The following is a 23,048-nucleotide window of genomic DNA, read 5'->3' as shown; positions in this document are numbered from 1 at the left end:
AAGTCTACTTGCTACCTACCTACTACTGTATGCTACTACATGTCAGATGAATATTACAGCCAAGATGCCTGTATTCAAAACCAAAGTTGTAGGGCAGCACGCCAAACTTGTCTAAGTCTTCTGTCATCTAAGGACATTTGGGACTTCCCCCCCCCATACCAACTGAAAGAGATCTTCAATACCAAGCTTAGAGGTCAAGCTCATTTCATGTATTAATGCTCTGGCTACAGCCTCCAGTCCTGCGTCCCTCACCTTCATCCATTTGTTTTCCTCCATATCGACTTCAAGCTTGGATCAAGGCTGCCTGTTTTCACCAGTGAAACAGTACATTGGTAGTAAGAACAAAAGACATTTATAGTTTGAGGCGTGTATTTAAATGAATTGCCCAAGATTTAAACTGAGTCAGAGCAAGTTTGGTGTAAGATACCTCTGCTCACATCCAATTAGGTTATTCTGAAGAAACAAAAAGAGCAACAAAATAGCAGGGCACAAAAAAGCCCACAAAAGGTCTTTCAGCAAAAAGATGAGAGGCATGATTTTATGGCATTTAATGTTTACTTTTATTGGTTTCAGAGATCCTGAAGGAAGCCTCCCCTGCTCAATGCATATTGATAGGGTCAGCAAAAATTCAACTATCAATATTTAAACAATTACCTATAGAAAATGATCTTTACTAGTTTTCTCTCTGTACACCATGGGTAAGCAAGATTACTCAATGCAACATAGTGCACAGAATAAAGCCTTCAGAGCTACCTAGAAATGTATCTAGGCAACTTTAGCTACCTAGAAATGTATCTAGGCAACTTTATCCTTATTCCTTCAAGTGTCCAGAGCCCAGTAGTTCAAACCAAAGCTTGTGTTTCAAGTGTCTCTGGGTGAAAAGGAAAGTACATATTGTCATCCTTCTAAGTGGTATTCCATGAGGGAGAGGGCAAGCTGTCTTAATGAATTTTTGTTGAACATAGATAAACAAGCAGAAGAACAAAACTTTAACATCAAGAGGGATTAGACAAAAGTCTCTTTCAGCCAGGCTCAGTGTGAATTTTTGCTATACAAAAGGAAGGTTGCATTTTCAGAGATAAAACCTCTGGCTAGACTAAAAATGGAAACAGAATCAGGAGGCTCATATGCAACCGCAGTTCCCACCATTAAAAACTTACTCTTCTGTTAGTGAGGAGTAAGAGTGAGGACATAAAAAGGAGCAACATCCTGTTTTAAAAACAAACTCAATGAGCTATACTGCACTGTCTTGCAGTACACTGAAGATGACATGGCACACTAGATGGCTTGCTCCTTACAAAAAACTGAACAAGGACCAGATAAGCAAGTGCTGCTCTTTCTTAAAAGGCTTGAGAAAAAACAGACAGCTGCTATCAGAACCCAAACCTTGAAGTTGAAATGCTTTAAAATAATTTGCCTTTGGCAGGAGATCTGTAAGAGCCTCAGCACCCTCTTGATCTCATAACCATCTAGCAAACTGCACACTTAAAGAATAACAAAAAAGCTATTAATAAGAAAGTGAAACTTCTCCAGTGGATCTTCTACATACCTCCACACCAGGAAACAGACTCTCACTGCAAAGGCAGCTCTATCACCAAAGGCTAGTCAAAGACAACTCAGGATTTAATTATGAGGAAGCCCAAACAAACTTAATCCTACTTAAAAGTGCAGTTTCTGTTAGAAACCCGTTTTTGCTCAAGGGTCCTGAAAGCTGTAGAATAACATAGGCTGGAAGTGAGCTCTGGAATCCACTGAGTCCAACTTCCCACTCAAGGCAGAAACAAATGCAAAGTTGGATTCAACTTCCAAGTTAAATAATTGTGTTCAAGGGTCCTATTCAGTCAGGCCTTGAGCATTTCCAAAAGATAGAGATTCTGTAAACTCTTCCCTCAACTTAGATGCCCTGAAAAAAGCTCTTATGTCAAAGGACTAGTGAGTGAGGGTTTTTTAAATCCAAATTTGTTTAAGCTATTTGCTATTGACATAAGAAAGGAAAGGCCCACCCCTCAACATTAAAATATTAATGTTTAGGTTTGGTTTTGCTGCTTCTCAGATCTTTCAGGTTTTGTATACCTACTACCACATGATGGGAGTAGCGTGAAACACTGCCATACAGCCTTAGTTCTTTAATTTTACTTCTTTTTCATACTGGTAAAAAAGAAATTTGAGAACTACTGAACTTTAACTGTTGCTAAATCAGTAATACCAAACAACAGCACTTGGAGATTTTCATGTGACTGAGGTGGCTTTGTTAAAAAAGTTTATAGTGATGATTTAATCTCCCTTGTGGCAGAGATGCAGCCTGGAGTTGAAGCATCCATATGTGGGTCTTGCTCTGGAGAGAATACTGGGGACACAGGACAGTTGAACACTCCACCTCTGGTAACAATTCAGCTCAACAAGAGGTGACCACCAAAAACACTAACCAACCAACCAACCAACCAACTAAAACCACAAACCCCCCTATTTTTAATCTCTGATCTCATCCAGGGCAGAAGAGAATGTATAGAGCGGATAAAAAAAGGGCTTTATTATAGCAATAGAAAAACAGGGTGGCATTTCAGTATTCAAGAAAGAACAGTGAGGAAGCCTTCCAGCCAACGAAGTGCTATGAGGAGATTTATTTCACTTGACAGAGTAATATGGATCAGTAATATGATCAGCACAGGCTTTGGCCTATCACAAGCCATTTCAGGGTGATAAAAGTGTGGTAACTTCCACCACCTCCTCAGAGAAAAGACAACACATTAGGGATGGGAAACAAAGTGGACTTGAATTCAAGGGAGCAAAGCCCTGCACCAAAAATTAGGACAACAATTTTCTGAAGAAGAAATTAAATAACACTGAAACCAGTGAGCTCACATCAGGGCCCTCTTTACAAAGTACTTCCCTTACTGTAAGGGTTTGATATAGCCTGAAGCACAGAACCTTTGACAGACAAAACTACCCAGAGCATTTTGCTGAAGAATGCAGTGTGCTGTTTTCCAGTTGCTGGACAACAAATCACAGGAGGAGGAGAGAGAAGAAATAAATCCATTTCACCCAGACAGTTCCCTGTAGAACATTGCAGTGCAGGTAAAGCTAACTGGCATTTTTTTCTTTTTCTTGCCTCTACCTTCCCTTAAAAAACACCCAAACAAACAACAAACCATCCAATAAAACAAGAACATTTTATCCAAAAAGCCTTTGTGACAGGCACATTAAAATGTTTGCTGGATGTGGCTTTGTATTCACAATTTTCTGTTCCAGCAGAAATTGCAAGTACTTTGCTTCTATAACTAAGATAAAATTACACATTTAATGCATTTTCCTTTTCCTCCTCTTTCTACCTGGAGTTCCCTTTGCAGTAAAGGAACAGCTTCTTTCCAAATGATCATTTTCTGTTGCTCTGGGGGAATCTCAGCAATCTCTTCTAGAAGCAACACACTGGTCCACAGCAGAGAACTTGAACAATGCCCTTATTTTGTATTTCATGTGTGTGCCTGAGATGATTTGGCATGCAGTACTTCATTCATATTTGCTATTAGAGTTCTGTCTAGACAAATGGTCTCATACACAATTGTACCAAACTCCTGCAGACCCTGTCTTCATTGGTGTCAAACATTCAACAGCTACTCAAAAGGGACTGAACTTTGGAAAAGCATTCAGTAGGTATTTTCCCTGCAGGTCAAAGCCTCTCCCATGTTTTCTTCCCTTACAGCACGCTCTGAAGACTATAAAAGACTAAGCAAAGTCTGTATAATTTATCAAACTGGTGGTAAAATCTTAAAAAAAAACCAAACAAACCAAAACCAAACGCAACCAAAACCAAACCAAAACCAAATCAAAACCCCACAAACCTTTTAAGTGAGGAAGCCACAGAGCCTGTGGTGTTAGCAAGGAGATGAAAGCAAGCTTCTAAAGCAGGGGAAGGTACATGGGTATTTTGGGATGATAACTCAATCTCATTTCCCTTCACTGCAATAAAGATGATGGGCAACAGCCTCCAAAAACCATACTTGGAGAATCCAATACATATCCAGCCCAGATTTTCATTTAAATGAAGGAAGAGCACAGCTTTGAGAAGGAAAATGCCTAACAGTGCTCTGTTTAGCAGGTAACAAAGGAAGCAACATGAGAAAGTTTCACTCCAGGAAAATTGAATTAAAGAGAGTTAAGGTTAGATTGAGCTTGTCTGGTAGCCTCAGTTTAATCTCTGGCAAAACCAACAGTGCAATAAGCACCTTCTATCAAGGAAAGGCTCAGGACTGTGACAGCAGAAGGTTTTAGGTTAGCACCTCAAATATTTTGACAGGGAAGACTATACCCTGCTTCAGACAGGGATTTTCTTCGCTAACACCGAATCTACTATTTTCTTTTATTACTTTTTTAAAATGTATACCAACACTAGCATTTCACTGAAGATCTATATCTCCCTCTGCTGAACAGATGAGGGGAACAGCAGCCTTGATGGAAACCACCAACCGAGTCTTTAGCTTTTGTATGCGACAGATTCCCTATGGCTTGAAGTTACAGATGACATTTGGCAGGTTATGGATAATGGTCTTTACACACTGGGGACATCTTTTTTTTTTTTTTTTTTTACTGACTTGTCTAAAGCTTTTGACACAGCAGCCCATAAAACCTCTACCCTAAATAACCTGTCTCATATTAAGGAGGGAAGGAGGAGACATAAAACATTAGAGATCTTAATCAGTTGAGAAAAGGGCTCTGATGGGATGGGGCAGCAAAAGATATTGCTCTAGAATGCCTTTGAAACTTTGACCTTTATGATTTTAAAGAGCTACAGAGATTTCTCAAAGGAATAAGGGATAGATAGATGCTGTGTTATTCAATGATTGCCTTCTATCAGCCTGTTGGAGAAAAAATATTCAGTACACATAAGGAAGATTTACTAATGCTATAAAACAAATGAAGACAATAACAGTAGCAACCTGAAGCTTTTGGAAGAAAGCATTCTTTATGTCTGAATGGGGAAACAAAAAAAGTATTATTTACTGTTCAGACACTTTTCTCATTGACTATGTAACACGCATGACTCTACGTGCACTAGTATGTGTAGGCTGATGGCCAAAATAAGTTTTGTAACACCTAGAATATGTGAAGAACAGTAATTTTACAGTAAAAGATGCTTTAATCCATGATGTCTAGATGGACTACGTCTCAGAAGAACTGAAACTTCACACAAGCATGTGAAGCATGTGAGCACAAGAGAAGTCTAATTTGCACAATGAGTGTTGGATACATCTATTGAAGCCAAAAGTACTACCTTGTTTGCTAAATGGATATCTCAGTTCAAGATCCTTCTTGCACACAGTATTTGTCCTTACTGTAAACCCATGTCAGCTCTGGCTCTTGAATGACTCAAAAGTTGCACATGTCATAGATCTGTGATGAGGGGAAGGGCAGCACAGTCAGACCTACAGGCACTACATGCTCCAAGAGATCAAGATCATGTACGTAAGGGCTTGAAACACTAAGAAAAGTAGAAATGAAAAGGAAAATCCAAAGATTTTTAGGAGTGCATTTATGAAGCAACAGCTTTAAGATTTTTTTACCATATCAGCAAACATCACACAAAAAGAACCAAACAGGCTTCCGAACAGCCAAACTGGCTCTAGCGGAAGCACAGGCTGCTGCCATATGTATTACAATATGCAGCTGAGGGCCAAATTATCAGTCAAACCTGATTTTAGTCTAGAACTACTTTTGCTTCACTAGCCTGAGGAATATAAGCCTTCTTATACTATGTATTTTGGAGATGGTGATCCAATTCATCACTTAAACTGCCTTCAAAGCAGATTCTACTGGAAAAGGTGACGGATATTAAAAGTAGTGTCACAATCACTAATATTCAAGCTTTAGATAAGAATGCTTAAATCAAAACCCTAAAGGTATGGTAGATTATGCAGGCAAGAAAGTAAGTACAGGAAAGCACATGACAATACATGGGTATCCAATGTGGAAAAGAAGCAATGTACATGTACACACATCTATATACTTACTTTTTTGTTTTCTTCTTGAGACTGAAATAGCTAACAGGTCCTTCTTAGGGGAACTTAGCCCAAAAGCTAAACTCTTCTCACAGTGCTTAAATGCTTAAATAATATGAAAAGATGGCTTTGAGATGAGAGCCCACACTGCACTGGCAGGTTAGACTTTCCTATGCAATGTGACAATCTTCACCAGTTTGATCGGAAAAAGCAGTGTATGTTATAAAGGTCCAACTGTGCACAGTACCCAAATAAAGGCTGGAACAGTTAATCTACACAGCAGTCTGAACAGGAGGTAACACAGGAAGCCATTATAGAGGATTTCATTCCAATGAGCAATTCTTTTAAATGAACTACCAGAAAAACTGCAGCTCTGGAAACTGCCAAGGCTGGGAAGGATTAAACTCTAAGGGATACAGCAACAGCTACTAACAACAGCAATTTGGCATTCTGAGGAAAAGATGAATCTTGGAGTTGCCTGTTTGTTCACAAATTTCAAGGCTCATTTCAATTTAAATTTGAATTTTATAACACTGACTAAGTGACTTCGACAGTTGTCAAGACAAAACGTTTAGGAAAAAAGATATTTAAGCAAACAATTAGCACCCTCATTTCTGCTAATGACAGATGTATCCTTTTCTCTAGAGAATCAAATAGAGTTTTTTAAGCTCATTTTATTCATTCACTTGTTACTGAACTGTGAGGGGATAAAGCTAGGAAACTCCCAATAGCTCTCTATATTGTTACTTACCATTCACTGCAAATGCTTTATCCCAAACAAGTCAGACTACCACTCCTGTGCAAGTTATATAAGCTTTTAAACTCCGAAGCTTATGTGAAATTTGCACTTACGCCATGTCCTGCACACCTATTAGTGGTTTCAAGCCCCTTCATTATTTCCTAGGAAACAGGTACTGTGTAGTACCCAGCTGATCTGGTAGCATCTTTGCAAGACAAGTCAACTTAACTGCAAAAGTCATAGGCTTAAATAATATGACACAGCTGCAGTTCTCCTGATTGTCAGCCCTTGAACAGAAAGTGAAATTTGATCTACTAACAGTGCCAGCACAGCAGAAGGTATAGCTTGATACGTTGCTTTCGTTTACATGCCAGTATCCACATTTAAGTCAAACCTTCGAGATGGTGTTCTAATCGAAAAAACACGACTAAGTTCAGTGTTTCCCCTGTGATAAGTACTGTTGGGACAGAAATACAATCACAACCACAACTGATTAAAATGCTGTATATGCTTTCCAAGATTACAACAAATGAAACTTTTGCAAAGACTTCTGGAATCAGTTTAAATTATAAGGTGACAAGTGCGGACTTACAAAATACGGACCCTGTCCCCTCCCTTCCCCCGCCAATAACATCAGAGATCATGGACTAGAGAAAAAATCATGGACCCCAAGAAGAAAAGACACCCTGCAGGGTGAAGTCCCAATACATGTATCAGGCAAGTCCTGGACTGCTGCATGGCGTACCAATTTCATAAAGGCTGAATTCTAAGCACTGCTGTGAAGTTTTTCCACAGGCTTGAAAGAAATGCCTAACCTTTGTCTGTGCCTTTGAACATTGCTATCAATTCACACGCTAATGGTAAACTTGTAGCTTAAGCCCAAAGAAGCCACCTATCTCCACCCTAAACATGTCATATTCATACAAATAGATTCTTTCTGAGTCACTGCAGGCTTTCAACAGAGCAGAGTACCTACGAGAATCTATTAAGGTAATACTTTGCTTTCAGCTGGAAAACATTAATACTCTTCCAAAAAGGCACACTGGCTTCTTGGTCATTAATATCACATCATTTGTCTGAGCTGAGTAACAAGCTAGGCAAATCACCCCGTTCTGAGGCAGTGTGAAAGGCTAGCTCTACAGAGACATGTTTGGAAAGGAGAAATCACTGCTCAAGTTACTGCAGCAGAAAAATCAATATTTCACTGCATGAGGATGGTCTCCAAAGTTGTCCTGCTTGGGCTCCACATATATTAGCAAAATTGAACGATGGCGATAAAGAAGCCACATATGACTTTCCACTCTAAGTGCATCAGGGTGATGCAGATACCTTAAGTGGTGGGTAAAGAGTTGCAGATCAAAACAAAGCTGTTGACATAGCAACAGAAGTCCTTCAGCAGGCTAGATGCTGTGGATTGGTATTGTTAGCTTTGTGGACATTCAACAATGAAAGAAAGGCAGCAGCATTCAAAGTCAGAATACAGTGCCATTCTGTAATGCTGAAGATAGTGCACAGGAAAGATCTTTAAATAGTATGCAAAATCTGCTGGGGAAGGACAAAATCATCTTCGAAGCAAAAGCACTTTCTTGGGATGTATTCCTTCTCAGTGTCACTGTACAAGTCGGGAAGGGAATAAGCAGGAGCAACAGAGCTGGCAACAAAGGGGAATAATATCAGCATTAGGAGGAGACCATGTGTCCATTGAAGATTCACCCCTTGTCAGCTAATGCTGGTCTCAATTCATGGTGCCAAGAGCCTGTCCAAGGCTGGCATTAGTGCTTTAGGATCAGGGCATGAGCTGACCCAGAAAAAAGGCAATTCATTTTTGGCAGACAACTGCAATATGAGAAAGACATGGAAAAACAACTTGGGAATGTTTAGGAGGGTGTACAGTACCCTCAATGCAGGTAGTTTCAAACTCTGAGGCTTTAAGTAGTGAAGCCAACAAAAATGAGCACTGCCTCATGTTTTCTCTGCCCTGCTCACTGTTGTGAATTGTGTGTGACAAGGCAGTGAAGCAGTTTAGAGACCTGATCAAGGTTAAAACCCAGCAAAACTTTAAGCTGACTATGCTGCAGCTGTTCTGTTGCTCTCCTCTGTTCATCTACACTTATCTGCTGCTTCTATTTACTTCATGAAGCTCCTGGAGAGCAGGCAATCTCTGTCCGCATCTCTGCTGCCCTGAGGGGCCCCTCTCATTCCCCAGTCAAACCTGCTAGATTTCTGGGTCCTATAGGGAAAAAACATAGTAGAATCATAGAATAGTTAGGGTTGGAAAGGACCTTCAGATCATCTAGTTCCAACCCCCCTGCCATGGGCAGGGACACCTCACACTAAACCATGTCACCCAAGGCTCTGTCCAACCTGGCCTTGAACACCACCAGGGATGGAGCATTCACAGCTTCCTTGGGAAACCCATTCCAGTGCCTCACCACCCTTACAGTAAAGAATTTCTTCCTTATATTCAATCTAAACTTCCCCTATTTAAGTTTTAACCCATTACCCCTTGTTCTATCACTACAGTCCCTAATGAATAGTACCTCCCCAGCACCCTTATAAGCCCCTTTCAGATACTAGAAGGCTGCTATAGTATGCAAGAAGATGATGCCTCTACTGCAAGTACTCAGGAATCTGAAGTTTTGATGACATGATCTCTGCATAATATATGGGAAATAAAAGGTCAGTGGTAGCTGCTGACACTATTACAGCACGTTGGGAATAAAGCATCGCTACTGTCAATAGCTATACTTAGCTCCCTGGAGTTAGCAGACAGTCTGATCTCACCCAGACCGCCCACCTTGGACATTCAAGCTGCAAACTACATGCATTTTCAGCCTTTTTTAAGCAAGAAAATGGTACTGCTAGAAAATATATGGGTTGAGGGCATCAGTGCTATTGCCAAAGCAGAACAATAACAACTTCGGTCATGATTTATATAGCTAATTTCAGGATAAAACCCTACTTTTAAAAGAGGAAAAGAAAACAGAATTACCTGATTTTGTATTCGGCAGCAACTACAGTTTATACTGCCCAATGTTTCAACTCAGTAAGCATGCAAATAGACTATTTTAAAGTATCAGACAAAAGGGATCTTTTCTGCTTTATGTGCTCTCTCCTCTCTAACAGATTTTATCAGGCTGCAGCCAGACATGTTAGCTTCCTTCTCACCTGAAGCACTGGTCTGATTTTAAGGGATTTATTTTCCAAGCCAAATACTCATTCCTCTCTTGTATAGGCTCTATTTCCAGTTTATTGTTCACTTGTTCTGCTTTAAGCTAGCAAAATGATCTTTTGTCCATCTATAAGCTTTCAGAGAGAAGAGCCCAGAAAAGAAACATGTATCACAGATATTGTATGGAAATTCTGGGATTTGCTTCTACAGTGGCAACTAAGGCATGGTTTTCTACGGCATCTGAAGTTGACCCAGTACTTTCTGCTTAAGGAAAGTGATGCAAATGGAGATACACAGTCTAACACCACATTTTACCATGGCTACACCTAAATCAATGCATCACAACACCTTCTGTTATCACTACTCGTGCTTACCAACAAGTATACTGAAGCACAGAGGGTTTTGACCAAGTACACATAAACCCCACATAATTCATGCCATGTGTTGGTAGACCTCTATGGGACTTTTAACTATCTTCCTTCTTATTTTTCCATAAATGTAAGTTGTTCTAAAATTGGAGAAAGTGAGAGAAAGCACAGATACCTCTGTGATTATTTCACTCATGCACAACACAGCATTATGGACAGAGGTGAACTAGAAGTCAAGATATTACTAGCAAATGAAAGGGGATACATAAACTGGAGACAAGGTAGAAAGGACCTTAAGATGGCCATCCTATTTCTATGGCAAAAGCAAAGGGGGAACCAGCACAGAGATTAACAGAGATGCTGATCTAGTTGAAGCATAATTTAGAAAGCCCCCTTCAAAGAGGTATTCCGAATAGATGGATGCAAATAGGCAAGGTGCAAAAGAGTAAGACCTTATGAAAAGGTGTTTCAGCTGTATGGATGGTTAGGACAGACCATCAAGAGAAAATAAAAACAGGAAATGAAAATAAAAAAACAATTTTGAAATATTAACACTGAAAAAATCTAGATCTGCAGTCAAAACTGTATTGCTTTAGGATGGCATCCTAGCTTGTAAGCTATTCTGCACACAGAGAAAGGGGAGGAACCAATACATGTATGTTTTGTAATTTAATAATGGTACATTAAATCAATTTACTTCCTCCTTCCAGATCTCAAGCATTAACCACCAATATTTCCCCGCCAACCATTTTCATCAACTGCTTATCTCACCAAGTCTTAAACTATAAATACATATACACACATAAACATAGACACGTATATAGTATCAAGTTTCATCAAACTGACAAATAAAACAAGAGAGCGTATACAGGAGCAGCACCTCTGCCTAAATATGGTACGAAACTGTGTTGGGCATGCAATACTACGAAGTCTTGACTCTTTGACTAAATCACTGAATTAGTAATTGAAACATTTTTAGAAACTGAAAATCCTTTGAGAACCTGAATAAACCAAGACAGAACTAGGACAGCTTTCTAAAACTGCCCATTACCCTGGCCACTGAATTGTGTTTCATGTTTTGCATAGCTCTTTTATTCCTGCTGAGGGGCAAACAGGAATGGCCAAGCCCATGTGCCCAATATTCCTCTGACTCAGCTTTGACTCTTCTTTTATTAATTTTTAGTCCATATGACAAGTCATGCTGCTGAAAATGTAGATTTCTTTCTCCATAGATTAAAGATTACCTGAAAGTGATGGAGGAAAAAAAACCTTTGTCTTCACTGTAACACGTTAAACAGAACTAGTTTACGATATGGACTATGAAAATAGTCACTAACTCGTTGCTGAGCTCCTAAAGAAAAGTCAGAGCAAAGAAATTACATTTTTCAAGACTCCAGTATTTCTTTTAATTTCATACGCCATTTTATCCCATGTATTTACAGCTAGAAGATCAATTAGAACTCCTTTGTGGGAAGTCATTTCCATCAGTTCAGTTATTCCATGTAATTGTTTTGGCAATCACAGTTAAATATCCATTTTAATTATTATTTAGAGACTCAATTACCAAGCGTCAAGGACATGTAAACGCTTTTAAAGTTTTATCTTCTCTCCCTCATATGCTTTCTTCCCCAATACAAATACCATTTTACCCTTCAGCATTCTCTAAATCATAAAAATGCACATATAGTCATTTAAAACCTACCCATAACTCCTAGTGCTTGCATGCTTCTTTCCCAAACACACTTGTTGAAAACAAGCCCATCATGGTTTGTTAGACATGAGTATGGGGATAGACCCACTCCTATCTGCTTGCATCCCATGTGCCCTAAGGCTCTGGAAATCTTTGTATTTATTTAAGAGTTCTGGTTTGTGGTGCTTTTACATATTAAAATAATCAGTGGCTGATCCATTTGGAGCTAGTGCTCTCATCTTTCCCTAGAGCCTTTCACAGATAGTCTCATTCATTCAAATGCTGCTAGTAGGTATTGTAATTCAATTCTATTCTTGCACGTAATTCACTAAACTTAGTAAAATGCCTGTCAAGCAAGTCAATATTTTACACTTCAACTTGAATCCATTCTTTGCAGTGTATCAAAATGCATATTGTTTTTTATACCCCCCCCACCCCCCCCAGCCATTGTCAAAGTAGAACCAGCCTGGAAATGGGAACACCTAAATGAAACGGCAAACCAGTGGTTGCAAGAACAATCAATGTAATTCCTGAAATCCAGAGGTAGCAAATATCAGATCATCTAGTTACAAGTGCATTAAAAATCCCCAAGGACAAAGAAAATGCGGAGTTGGTTAAACATTTATAGGTACCTCTGAGTTTCAGTTGCTGCATGCATAGCACGATGCTGTTACCTCCCAAAGCGACACCCACTCTGCTCTCAAATCTTTGTATTATCACCAAGAATTATTTAATCTAAGTGAATAAAGGTCTCATCATGCATCCCCACTGACTACTTCAAACAAGCAAAAAACAACAAAACAAAAAAACCCATTAACAGAGATCTTTGCCCAACCTAGGAAAACATGAGCCCACCCACAGGGATTGTAGTTACAGCTACACAAAACACACAATGCCACTGTTTTACAGCATGCCTCAGGTAAAACCAGTTAAAATTCCCAGTATGGCTGTATCATATTTATAGAGCAATGATATAAATCAGAAAGAACAACTATCACCATGTTAACACATTAACTTTGGAGTTAATGTCTCTGCGTGGTTGCCTTAGAGATCTCAACAAACACACTAGGCAACTTGCTTTTGTAAGCATTTATCTCTGATAGAGGCACCCAAATTAAAGTCAGGAATGAAGCTGACACTTGGGTATCACAATGTCTTCTGGGTGACTGAACACTTGAAAAGTCTTACTCAGTGGCATTTCAACTGCAAAGACATCTCAGTCTTGGGCACAGCAGCCAACCTCACATCTTTAGGGAGAATAAAAAACAAAGGAAGAAAAAAAACAGTATCTCCTTGCCCAAAACCCCTTTACCTACCTGCACAGCCAAAAGCTAGGTGATACCTAGAAGAGGGGCTGAATTTGACACAACATACGTTAGCCTTGGCCTCAATGCTTGCTACCGAGTTGTCCAAATTGGTAGACCACAGCTTCACTAGAGAAACAGAGAAAGAGAAATGAGTAAACACACACACACACACACACACACAAAACCAACACTCCCCCCGAACCCCCCCCCAACCAACAAAAAAACAAAAAAAAAATCAACCTCATCTGAAAGGCATAAAATCTAGTTATTTTATACGTAAGATTTTGGAAAACCTCAGTTGCCAAGATGTTTGTGATTATAAATGGTTAGTTGTCACCAGTGGTTGGTAAATTTAAGAACATTCTCAAGTTGCACTATAAATACTCTGCCTACCTCCATACATACACGAGATGCCAAAAGTCCCCATCCTGCATTGCTGAAAACATCAGAGCAGGTGACTAACCACATGTTATAGTCTCAGGGCTTAAGGTTATTGGGGTACAAATTCACATAACTAAGAACAGGGAGGCTTACATCCTTTCTTGTTCCTTGTCCCTTCACTGGGATGCAAGAACTCCATGCTCCATGGCAGAACTGCTTTGCACAGAATAAATATATCTAATTGTACGCTTGATCACAGTGAATGAGAACAATTTGCTTTATTCTCAAGAAACTGGCATAGATCAGAAATAAATTACTATGCTGGATTCCTATGATGATATATTCCCTTGCTACAAGAACTGTACTGTTCCACAAGACTACAGTGGGAACACTGATTAAACTACATGGTACAGAATGAACTCTTATCCCAAGCAGTCACTTCTCCACTTCACAGGACAACCAACAGAAAACAGTGTCTATTCAAAATACAGCCTTCCCCACTCTCCACAAACACTCTGAATACCATTTAACCTTAAGATGAAGAGTGCTAGTGCTCCCTACATAGCCAATCTTACTATTATAAGCTAGAGATGAAGCACTTTACCCTTGGTTCAGATGAAGGGGTAGCACATTGGCATCAAGCCCCGATGAAGCCTACATAGCAGGAAAATAAGCCTTAAATATCCTCCTTTCCCTCTTTTCTTCATGAGTGGGTTGTGCTGCACTTCAGTATCATGATCAGCATGCTGAGGCAGGAAGCAGAGCAAGCTGAAGCCAATGTTTGAACATACAAGAGCTACATGAAGCCTAATCCCCTAAAAGCTCCCCATGAGCTGCCTGGGCTTCTTCAGATCTGCTGTCTTTTTACAGAAAGCTCACTTTGGAAGTGAAGTAAGCAAAAGTGGCAGAAGAACAGGAATCTTGGTATTCACTGTGGTTTATACATGGGGGCTTTGAAGGAGAAGCAAGGTTTCCACATGGATTACCCAAGGATGTTTTAGATGCTGAAGGAAACACTGAGTTTGTTCTAGCACATCTACTTTGTAACAACATGGCAAGCAATGAAAAGCAACACGATTGTGCCATTTCTGACCATTTCTAGGAGAACTGCTTGAAAGATGAAGGAGAGGCATGACTACTCAGAACACACCAAGTAATCATTTTAAGTACTGTACTGTGTAGGTATTTCACAGCTGCCTAGAGTCATTATAAAGCAGCACAAACACATGCACACACACACACCAGCAATACAAACACTGATGCATACAAATGTTATGTAAAATTCAATGAAAACAGAACCCACCCTGTTGCTGATTTTCAGAAATAAGTCCATTCTCATTTACCAGAGCTGTAATGTTCATCCTAAATATCTAGCTACATTTCTAAATGAAAGTAACTGCTTTGCAAGCATGGCTTAAGATGATCCCTTCTCTCAGGCAAGACTGGATGATATACCTCCATCATGTTCTGTGCTTTGAGGCAGGGAGTGGAATGAAGCCAGGAAAGACAATTTTGCAAAACAATAAAACATTAGCATTGTGCTTTAATGAATAGACACCAGGAGATGGACAGTATAAGCTGCAGTGACAGTAGAGGACATCAAGTTTATGGATGAGATGGTATAAGGAATCAAATACCACAATTACAAGAGGACAATATTGGCAGACAAGACTGCTTCAACTTGAGGCATGCGAGGAGATAACATGATCTCAGAGCAATGATCTGCCCAAATCTAGTAGTAAAACCACACAGGCTTGTCTTGAAGCCTACCAAGCAGCTACCAATACTTAAAGTTGCATCCAAAGCAACCAAGTCTCTCCTTGACACCACCTCTACCAAATGGCCATCTGGTCTCAGTTTTGTAGTAGACATTCAGTAAGGGCTCAGTTTCAACTTAGCTCCTTTTTTCATTGAGGTTTTCAGGTCATAAACTGAGCCATTTAATCTCGTGATGAGTCAACCTGTGTGTTCAAAGCCATCATAATATTCATTACAACTGACAGACACAGATTAGAGTCTGCAATTTCTGTGATCTAACTGCTATGGGATATGCTGGGGTCCAATTATATCTTAGTCAGTAACATATAAAAGGATATATGAGACATAACACATAATGAAACATGTCAAGTTTTACCTTGAACTGCCCATTATTTTTTAAGAAGAACTGACAGGTTAATAAAGCATAATTTATATGGGTAGAGTTTATTTGCTGTAGCTTTCAGCAATTCTGCTGAGGTTGAGGCAGTAATTATACAAGGTACAGATGTCTTGATAACACCTAGAATTCCACTGATGAGACAAGCAACCATCTGAGACTGACTATTTCTGAAACACATGTTTTCAAAACATGCTTCCTAGTTTTGCAGCTGCCAAGAGAAACATCTCTATGTGGCCCAATGGCTCCTCCTCAACAAAGTAGTAAGATGCCTCCAGAACAGCTTTTTTACTTTAAAATGTTCAGGTCTTTTCGAGGTATTTTGTACTTAGTTGGAGTTTTGCATCAAATGTGTAAGTTTATAAATTAATTTTCTCTGTCTAAACACTGACTAGAAGAGTACTGCAATAGCTGAATGTGTCAACGTACAGAATTCGTACACTGATAGTAAAGATACTTCATCCAGCCTGTCACTCCTGCAATTCTTATCTGCTCATGTGATGGAGAACTTGCCGTTACTCCAGAAAAATTACAAACCAGGAACAGGATACTGCTACCAGAAAATCCCTAGGAAAGGAGGAAGCTTCTGAATTGGTAATGACCACAGGACATAAGACTGACATAAGACACAGCCAGACAGGTATTTTGCTTGGTATTTTAACTCCAAAGATCATCTTGACCTTTCAAGGTATTCCCAGTCTAATTCAACAATCCCACAATTCTTTAGGAAGTTACTGAACTTCTTTTAGCCAGGAAAACGATCAAACTGAAAGTTCAACCTGATATTTTAAGATCAATAAACACCTGTACCTCCAGTTAGTCAGCAGAAGCTGAAGGAGCAAACTTTTACTGAAAATGAAGCTCCAGACAATTCTCTGGAAGTCCTCAACAAAGCTAAGGAGCAAACTCTGATTAGGAGTTCTCAGGTTAGCTCCCTCTATATGCTTTTTTTTCTTTTATGAAGGCAACTCTGCAAATCTGTGTTGCCCTTCCAAATTCAGGAGGGCTAGAAAAACATTAGCTGTAGGACTGGTACCAATGGTCTCACTTACCAAGGCAGCACGGAAATTACTTTCCTTAGATGTAATGAATCAGATGCTTGCATTCCTCCTTGCCATAAGACAATGAAAAGTAACCTCTTGCTACAGCTCAGAGCTCTCAGGTGCTCCTGTTCTGCTCCACTTTTCGGTTTTGAGCCAGAATAATGAAGGGATTACAGCTTACAGAAAGGACCTAAACCGAAGACTCTCACTTCAGTTGAATTTGTCAGTACTGCTGTTAACTCCTCAGGTTCAAAAATAACCCCCAGAGCAGAGAACAAATACTTGATCAGTCTAAACCAAGTCTCCACCCCAGTGGAGACTTAAATTCTACCCACATGGCAAAATGTATTACAAAATATTTTACTCTATCTCATCTGCTAACTCTACCATGTCCATCCATTAAACTACACTCCCAATTCAAAACAGGCAGCTGTAAGTCATTAGCTAAGTGCACTAGCTCAAGACCCACCCTGGCACTTCAATGGCATTATTTTGCTTTCATGAAATTAAATAACCTTTTCTCCTCCAATAGCAGAAATTCACCTTTTCCTACTTACATGAGATCATAGCTCCTGCCATAATTATGCACATAAAAACTGAAATTAAGACTCTGTCGTTTCCCCAAGCTGCTTGTAGCACAAGTAAACACTTTAATTTTGCTTACTGCTGCCTAGTCAGGGTACACCTTTGGGTCTTTATAGACATACACATTTACTTTCTCCCTTTTAAAAGGGAAGGGCTTGACAACAGATAAAAGTGAGGTTTTCATACAGACAGTTACTTCAAATTCAATAATACTTTTATGCTCTCATTATCTGCTACTCAAGTAGAAAGATCTTCAACAAATAAGCATCCTGGATTATCTTAATCTAACAGCAAAGACAATGAATTTTACCCCAACAGCATTCTGTTTGTCAGAGCCCCCTTTCTGTGCCTGAGCCCTGGCAGAGACAGCTCTGAAGCTCAGGATTTTTCATCTAAAAGCTCCTTCCCCAATAGATCTCTACCAGGCATACGAAGTGCTCTAAAAATTAGTTTCCAACCTGAAAAGACTGAGGAGAGACAGGCAAGTGGGAAGAACTGGCAAAGCTGTCACTTTTTGCTGGCTTGTCCTGATCACTTGACAGGAAAGTGCTACAGTCCTGCTTTCTGGGGAAGTGCAGCGAGATAAGCTCCAATTATCCTGGTCACACTAGTATCTATTAGCACTGAGATTTCTTATTAGAAAGCAGAGTGTGGCCTTATACAAACAGGAATAAAAAAGGAGATGTCATTGGTGTTACCTTTTCCTCTCATTTGACCATTTCAATGTGACCACTGAAGTGGAAGGTAGACCCTGTAACATTAATTTGGACATCTGATACTATTGCTCTGTACCTTGAAGACTTCTAAAACCTGTGCTTATTTCAAACACTTCCGCACGGAACTTCATCTGTCTCTAAAGGGCTTGTTACATATGCAAATCACAGACAAATCATGGCAGAAGTAAAGGATAAACTGTTCCAGACCAGTTTTATTCACTGAAAACCCCAATACAACTTCATAAGACCTTTGTGAATTAAATGCAAGTTATGTCAATCTGCAGACTTCATTACAATAATTTCTAAATAAACATTTCATTTTTAGAGACTATTACAGAAGAAGTGAGCTGTTAAACTGCAGACAGGAGCTCTGCTTGCAGCTGGCTTTGCAGAACTGGACAGCTTCTTAACATGCTAATAAATGCATGCCTACCTGGCTGATAAGCTTTTTCAAATGCATAGCATGAGTGAGGAGCAACCTGATGTAGAGGCTGATAATTTACAAGGGGAATGTTCATTCCTGCTGTATTTAAGCACATGGAAAACACTCCTGACTTCTACCAAGAAGGGGGGCAAGCATATCAAAAACATCTAAAACCCACTTTAAACATAATCTTTAAAGCCACATTTTGTAAATGGAATTGCAAGTTACATTAAGATTGCCAAATGCAACAGAGGAACACTATACAGCTTTCTTTTGAAACAGCATTTAAAAGCATTTTAGAGTGGGAAGCAGCTTGCAACGTTTAATGCTTATGAAAAATTAATTTATCATTTCAAAGCAAATCATGAAGAGCTCTGTCCAGAGCTGTATCAGCTCATGTGGGAAAGTGGATCTTCACAGACTACGAAATGAACTCTAAAGCTCTTGCTGCTTAGTAACTCTAACTTGATAGTGTAAATACATTACAGATAAAATCTTGTTCATTAGGGATGAAGAATACTACATATAGCTAAATGCTATCATTTTCTTTAGAAGTTTCCTATTTCTTCTTAGAAGAGGAACATTTTTCTACCAGTATGTTGGGAAGAGCTTGTGTTAAGGGGTTCTGCAAAAGCCCTCTGTCAGACAGATCCTGGAGCATGGAAAGGTGAGAGCTGCTCTTAGTGCTCCCATTCAGTCCACTATCCAACCCTGTTAAGCTCCAAGAAACACACCGTGCAATGTTAAAGTGGGAAGCTTCTTGTTGCGAAGTCTTTAACATTCAGAGCTACAGTCAAAAACAGCAGCAGGCATTTTTAACTTTTGCTTTTTTACTGACAGCCTCGCTTTTGAAATATAAATACATGCGCTTTTGAAAGGCCCCGAGGCTTTAACTCAACAAGTTTTAACTAATGTGAAACACATTTTGCTCTGTTTATTGTCTTAGAAAATGCTAGCTAGAGAGCATACTATCCCCCAAAATGTGAACACCAAGAGATCTTAGCTCAAGCAAAGCCTCTCTTCCTCCAAAATCGGAAAAGTTCAGTAATATCTTGACACACTGCCACCTCACTACAATATTAAAGGCATCTGAGGAATCAACTACTTTCAATATCCCATATTTGTTTCTCAAAGGCTATAGACAGAGTGTAAGCCTTCTGCATAGAGACTAAAAAAGAATACTACCTTTGGCATCATCAGAGCCTGAAGCCAATAGCTTTGGGTCCATCAAGTTAAAGTCAACACTCCAGCACCTTTTCTCATGCTCCTGTTTAGAGAAACAAGAAAAATATTGCAATGTAGTGAGCTGTATTAATCTGATAAAATAGTAAAAAGAAAAGACATGCTGTTTGCTATAAACTGTCAACAGAGCCCTGGACAAAGAAGCTTACTGTGCTTAGCAGTTTCTTAAAAACTATCTTTTCTCCCAATCAGACCAATGCCTGTAGCATGACAGATGTGCAATGAAAGCAGAATAGTAGAGTAGCCATTTTAAAACTGGTTTTGGTGTTTTTTTTTCCCCTCCTTTTCCTTGAAATAATATTTCAGGAAATATATGTTAAAGACCTGCTTTTGCACTACCGTTTGACTTGCTCAGATTCCACTGTGTGCTGCTGCTTATTCTAGTGTCTCCCAATACTGGTAAGATACATATTCAAAGCCATTTCAAACACCTCCTGTCTGAAAGTCCAGGAAATCCTCACTTCCCTGTTGAGTTATTAAACAAAACTTCTGGCATCTAATCCTATATTTTTCCACTCAAATATCTTACAAGATTGCACACTCTCCCAACATACAGATAGCTGTTATTTGCTCTGCCAGTATATCCCACATGGAAGCAATTGAACAAAATCCAGAATTCAGTAAAATCCTTTGTTTAAAGTCTTCACACTGGCTTGCAAGATGATGACATGAAAAGCTCACCAGGACAAAGTCACTAACAGATTTCTAATACAAGTGAAGCAGATGTCAGTATGCATGCTTCTATGCAAATCCAAATAAAAAATTCAAGTAATCCGATAGGAAGCAAAATTAGTTTGTTATAAGATAAGCAACAGCTGCTCCTCTCCAGGTTCATTATTCAGCCTCAAAGAAATGCTAAATATGTTTGAGGGGAAAACTGGTAAGATTTTTATCCAGTATATTTTTAATTGAAATATACAAAGGATTAACAAAAACAAGCGTTATAAAATCGTCACAACACAGTGAAAAGGTAAACAAAACCTTTAATAGGTATTAAAACTTATGTTGAGCTGTCAAGAAATGAGAACTGAAGGCCACTCTGCAGTTCATTCATTATCACTGACCAGCTGCAATGTGCTAGCTACCTATAGAATAGCCTGCAGCACTTCCAGCCCCTCCCCAAATGGAGCAACCTTTCTTCCAACGTCCTTATTCTGATCATAAGGCTCTCAGATTTCAATATATAGAAACACAACGTTCAAACTGCATGAATAGACAAAATACCAGACACCTCTCCTGAAACAGGTCTCACTGTTGGGCTCAACCCACTTGCATGCATATCCTGCTCTGCTGAGCACAGGACTGTACCAGGAAGGGTTCTGCCTACTCCTCCATTCTCCCAGCCTCACCACTTAAATCTGCATTTTGGTCTTCTATTTTACGAGCATGTGCAGCAGCAATCACTGAAGGATTTTACAAAAGGCTTTTGACAAAGACTGAAAGTTGAACAGGTATGGAGAGACAGAGGTTTCTAAAGAAAGGAGAGACAAGTTCCAGAATCTAATTTCTCCCTGTGCAGATTCCTTACTCAAAACCAGCAGCAAGAAAATGTCAACTGCTTCATGACTGTGATAAAATATAGCTGCTTCCCCCAGAAGACTACAGCTCAATAAAGCTGTGTGGTTGAGACACGTTTACCAAACAGGAGCAGCATCCAGTTCACACTGTTGAAAACAAAAGCCTATTGCAGGACCAGAAGCAGAACATCAGACTAAATACTGCTTCCCCGACATGGTTCATGGTGCGGTAAGTGTTGCTCAATGACTGCATGTTACCTGGTAGACCTTGGATCTTTGTCCCGTGAATCCATCCCAAAGGATGACGGTGCCTTCATAGTCACTGCTGGCTAGCAGGTTTTTGTGGTAACTACTCCAGCTGATACAGCTTAAAAAGAAGAAGAGCCTCGGTCAGTCTTACCTTAAATAACACCTTCCAAAAAAAAAAATAAAAATCACTTTTGCAATGCATCAGACAATTAGTGCCTGCAAAGCATGCAGCATTTGATCAAGCCACACCACTGAAACACTTAGGAAAGCACAATGCCAAAATCCATCAGAAATATAATGAATATTCCTTCCTCCACAAACTAAAAGAAAAGCTTAAGCTTATTTGCTTAAGTGACATGGCCTCCCTCAAAATGAAATCCTAGGCTTTGGGATGATTTTTATTTTTAATGAATTAATTTCTAAAAGTGCAATTATTTGCTATTTGAGTTTCACACAAATTCTCATAGAGAGCTCAGGGTTTGACTTCTTAGCCTCCTGCCAACAGCTACTATTATTATTACTACCATAAAGATAGCTACTTACCTAACAGGAGCTATATTTGTAAGACACACAGCTGCATAAATGCTAAGTCAATCTCTCCTCTGGCATGTAGTATTTTATACATGAACTTATATGCAAATCAAAGTTTGACTTCTGAGAAACTTCGTGCATTTACAGAAAGCTGAAAGAAAACACCCCACTTCCTATCCAGAAGGAAACAGCCGTTTGCTTGCTATGGGCAGTTTAGGAGCCATTTCTGATTGAAAACTACAAAATATATCACACAGGTTTATATTTTAAACTGAATTAAGTGGCTGTGCAAAACTAAATTACAGTTCCATAGACAAACTCTAGCCATCAGCAGACAAAACAAGAGCAGCAACACTGCCAAGTCACATTTGTAGCATTCTGGTACTATGCCTCCACTCTGACTCCCAAAAAAATGTGACAGAGGTAAGAAAATTTGTAATACTTGTTCACGAATTTTTGGACCATCTGGCAGAGAAACAAGCCAGTTGGTGTCAACTGTGATGCATGTAACAGAAGCTAAACTGACAGATCCAATTCATAAAGGTCCTCAAACAGCTCTGACACAGTTAATTAGATTATGGTAGCCTTGGGGCCAAGTTTTAACCAACAATACAAGCTAGAAGCCCATGGTTGTGTAACTTCTTAGTGCAGCTTTGATCTGTGCAGCTACACATTGAAATATGATGTAGGTACATGGATACTGACTTAGGAGTATTATACCTTGGCAAATTCTTGGTTCCACTATACACTTGCATCCTGTTTTCCTTATGAATTTACAGAGAGAAGACGAAAAATTCTTTTCCTTTAAGATGAGTTAAATATAAACTCTTACCTTTCAATTAAATAACAGCAAGTAGCATTGGTGTTCTACTCCTAATTACAGTCAAACAACTTACTGTGGTGTGACTTTTATAACTACAGAGGGACTATGCATAC

General features: G+C 39.4%; 1 protein-coding gene across 2 annotated transcripts in view; it reads right to left on the bottom strand.

Moving 5' to 3' along the window:
• COP1 (COP1 E3 ubiquitin ligase) overlaps positions 1–23,048 on the bottom strand; it is a 133,105-nt gene that overhangs the window by 46,984 nt on the left and 63,073 nt on the right. For both annotated transcript variants that reach the window (XM_061345660.1, XM_061345661.1), the window contains exons 13-15: positions 21,591–21,699; positions 19,759–19,840; positions 13,279–13,395 (exon numbers count right to left, since the gene is read on the bottom strand). In XM_061345660.1, the coding sequence (XP_061201644.1) occupies positions 13,279–13,395; positions 19,759–19,840; positions 21,591–21,699 (308 nt within the window). The remainder of the gene's footprint in view (positions 1–13,278; positions 13,396–19,758; positions 19,841–21,590; positions 21,700–23,048) is intronic.

This window comes from Neopsephotus bourkii, unplaced genomic scaffold (assembly GCF_033783945.1).
Source record: "Neopsephotus bourkii isolate Nb327-2 ecotype Australia unplaced genomic scaffold, CSIRO-AGI_Nbou_v1 NB_234, whole genome shotgun sequence".
Taxonomy (NCBI): Eukaryota; Metazoa; Chordata; class Aves; order Psittaciformes; family Psittacidae; genus Neopsephotus; species Neopsephotus bourkii.
Note: the sequence above shows the minus strand (reverse complement) of the source record. Positions and strands in the feature narration are given on the sequence as shown.